This window comes from Elephantulus edwardii, unplaced genomic scaffold (assembly GCF_000299155.1).
Source record: "Elephantulus edwardii isolate Elephantulus edwardi_28Jun2011 unplaced genomic scaffold, EleEdw1.0 scaffold00016, whole genome shotgun sequence".
NCBI lineage: Eukaryota > Metazoa > Chordata > Mammalia > Macroscelidea > Macroscelididae > Elephantulus > Elephantulus edwardii.
Window position 1 is genome coordinate 10,932,725 of NW_006399766.1, and position 3,752 is coordinate 10,936,476.

Sequence of the window (3,752 nt, forward strand, 5' to 3'; positions counted from 1 at the left end):
CTCAGTGTGAATTGTACATGGAATAGTCTATAACCTGCTGGAGGGTCAGCTCTGAGTTGGTTCTGACTTAACAGCAGAGAAGGAGGAGCCTCAAGGTTGGTAGTTTGAATCTGCCAGCTGCTTCATGGTTACATAAGAGGGGCAGTCTCCTCCCATAAAGATTTATAGTCTCAGAAATCCAGTGAAGGGTCACTGTGAGTCAGAATCAGCTTGAAGGCAGTGGGTTTTGAGTTTTAGTATAGTGGGTTCACAGGTGTTAACTGTAACTTGATGTCAGAGAACTTCAGGTATACTGTTCTAGACAGGAGCAGAAATACTGAGATCACTAAGTTTCAGTGACTAGAACTTAAATTACTAATCCCCATTTAGGGAGCTCTGATGGCTCAGTGGTAAGGAGTCAAACTGCTGACCCAAAGGCATGTGGTTCAAATCTATAAGCTGCTCCATGGGAGAAAGCTGGATGCAATCTCATCTTGATGTAATACCTCTGCAACCCTGTTGGTGGGTCAGCTATGGATCGGTTCCCACCTGATGACGCACAACAACACAGCTTAGTTAGGAAACTAATTTGCTGGTGGGCCCTTGGAGTCACTTCCTTGCTTTCTGCAAGAAGAATCTAAAGTACATGGTTCAGAGAAACAAAAACCAGAACCAAACTATCCAGACTCACTGCTGTCACAGTCCAACTCATAGCAATTCCCAACAGGGTTTTGGAGGTGCACAGCTTTATGGGAGGAGAGTGCCCCTCGTTGGCGCATGGAGTTGGCCATGGATTTGAGTTGCCAACCTTTTGATTAGCGAGCAGTCTGATACTGTATGCACTAGCACTACCAGAGCTCCTCTTAAATTGTTGTTATAATTGAGAACATGTTGCTATGTTCCCCATTCCTCAGTTTATACTCAGGAGTTCCATTTCCTTAGTAAAGTAGCTCTGGTGACACAATGGTTAAAGCATTCAGCTGCTAGCCCAAAAGGTCAGTGCTTGCAGTCAGTGCACTCCTCTGTGGAAGCAAGATGTTGTTTTACAAAAGCAACTGAACTAGCTTTTGTAAAGATTACAACCTGTGGGTTCTACTGTGTCCTTTAGGGTACTGGTATAAATTGAAATTAACAGCAATGAACATTTGATTATTTGTTCAATTCATTTTCCTTTCAGATGAATTGCTTGTGATGTTGAGTATAGTACTATTAAAATCCCTTTTAAACAAATGCTAAACAAAGAAGCAAAGATTTTTTAAAATGTGTTCTCAGACCACAGAGTGCTGATGAAGGGACTCAGTTAGTTAGGCATATAATTCTTTTGATTGTAATGAATTTCTCTTCCCTGATTCTGTTCTTTTCTCCCCCTCAGAAGCAGAAGAAACTCTTTTGATTGACATAGCATCAAGCAGTAAGTATCTTTCTGAATTGAGTTGATTTTCAGTCAACAAATATTTATTTGAATACCTACTATATTTAAGACACCTTTTTTGTCATATCTTTTATTTTACCATCTTATCCCGTATTCCATTTTCTTAAAGCAGTTGTACAAATTAGCATTGGGGAAAAATGCTGAAAGAAACATTTATGCTGGCAAAAATGTACATAAAAATTGAAAACATTACCTGTTTTTCTAAGACTGAACTTCTTTAAGCCACTCATATTGTTGCTATTGGTTAAATCATTGTTATAGAAGTGATGATGGTAGGAAAGACTAGTAAAATGACTAAAGTACATGAGGTTTATGGATTCTTTGTTGTTCTTTTTTAACTGCTGTTAATGTTTGGAGCTTTTACTCTTTGTTTTCCATTATTTACTGTGTTTTGGGATAAGATTGCAGAGTCCATTAAATTGCTTTTCCTCAGCATACTTTTTTTTCTTGAAATATTTTTATTTATTCCTGGTCCCTTCAAGGCATCTGATCCCTTATCTGGGGCAACATGATCTTCCTATTTGCCATCTCTGTTCTCTCATTTTTATCAGTTTGAAACCAGTCATCAGTGACTTTCTGGGCAAGCTGTTCTCTGTTTATCTTCTAACTGTACTATGTCATGGAGAAGAGAAAATGTGCACTCAGCTCCAGTGACTCCTCTGAGGTTACTATGGAAGAATATCTGAGCACATGAATTGCAATCTAACAGTTTGCCTTATCAGCTATACACTAGGATGAATGGGGCTTCCCACTGACTAGGGGCTTTGGGCTATACATAATTTTGTTTAAACATAGTCCCTGCCTTGAGCACCAGCAGTTTGTATTGACCTATTTAAAAAGTCTTTTTCTGGTTCTGATTTTATTATTATTTCCTTTGATTGTGGATTTTAGAAGCTTTAAGGGCTGATCCTGAAAGACTAAGTAAACCCAGCTATTGGCTTCTACTGCAGGTATCCAAGGGAAAAAATAGCTTAATATCTATGTCCTGTTCTGCTTCAAAAGGAGAAGGAAAAACAGCACTAAAAATGCAATGTTAGAGCCACTAAAAATGAAACATGATAGTAAAGACAATTCAGCAATGACTTAATGTTGCTGCTGAAAAGATATAAAATTGTCCTGTTCTCATTGTAGTAATAGGTATTTGATCATAAACTGAGGAGTTAAACTAAGCTGTCCTTTTATATACACCTAATTTACAGTGTTTATTTTACTGTAATCTCTCCTGTGTTAGGGAGCTCTGGTGGGTAAAGAGTTACACTGCAAACCCAAAAGTTTGAGTCCATCAGCTTCTCAGAGGGAGAAAGATGGGAAATCTCCTTTGTGCTATTTATAGCCTCAGAAAACTCTCAGAAGAGCGACTTCTGAGTTGATTCTGACTTCATGGCGATGATTTTGTCTTTGAATTAACAGCATTTGTTTTGTTGTAGTCTCTCCTATATTATAGAAATTAGACATACACCATTAAGTCCAGAGTTCAAGATACTGGATCCTAGTAGGAGCATAGTAAAATGATCACTTGAATAAAAGAATTTGTTATGTGTGCCCACTTAGTATTGCTTGCAGGGAGTTCTGGTGGCTTAAAACTAAGGAATTGCACTGCCTACACTAAGGTACACTATTGGAATCCACCAGCCATTGAAAGATCAACTATGCAATGGCTATCCAAGGCACACAAAACAAAGTATTATTTGCATGGAAATTAAAATAGAATCCTGGTGGCACAGTGATTAAAGTATTCACCTGTTAGCCAAAATAGAGTAGTTTTAACCCATTAGCTGCTCTGTGAGAAACAGATGTGGCATATGGCTTCCTGAAGATTATAGCCTTGGAAAGCCTATGAGGCTTGCTATATGAATCAGAATCCACTCAGGGGATATTGGAGAGCTGAAATCAGATTTTATCTTGATCTTTGATCGTTAGGCATAAACCTTCAGGACACACAGTATATTGTAGTTAGGGCACCTCATTTACTGAAGAAGAGTTTGTATGGTAGCCCTGATTTCACTAATGGTGATTTTCCATCATCTAGATACTGGTAACAAACAATATTTTAAATATGTTTTCTTATTATAAAGATATCTTCATTATAGATAATTTTTAGGTTAAGTGTTCTGTGGTAGCTCTTACCTGTTTGTTTGCTGCTATTTCGAATGCACTGTTTTATTATATTCTACCTGGAAGTCCAGGCAGGGTTTAGAAGGGGTCATGGTACTAGGGATATTGTTGCTGATGTTAGATGGATCTTGGTTGAAAGCAGAGAATACCAGAAGAATGTCTATCTGTGTTTCATTGATTATGCAAAGGCAGTTGACTGTGTGGATCATAACAAACTGTGGCTGAC

At 38.1% G+C, this 3,752-nt stretch overlaps 1 protein-coding gene across 2 annotated transcripts in view; it reads left to right on the forward strand.

The window, feature by feature from the left end:
- The window catches only part of OCRL (oculocerebrorenal syndrome of Lowe), a 79,773-nt gene that overhangs the window by 9,476 nt on the left and 66,545 nt on the right, over positions 1-3,752 (forward strand). For both annotated transcript variants that reach the window (XM_006881783.1, XM_006881782.1), the window contains exon 4: positions 1,352-1,390. In XM_006881783.1, the coding sequence (XP_006881845.1) occupies positions 1,352-1,390 (39 nt within the window). The remainder of the gene's footprint in view (positions 1-1,351; positions 1,391-3,752) is intronic.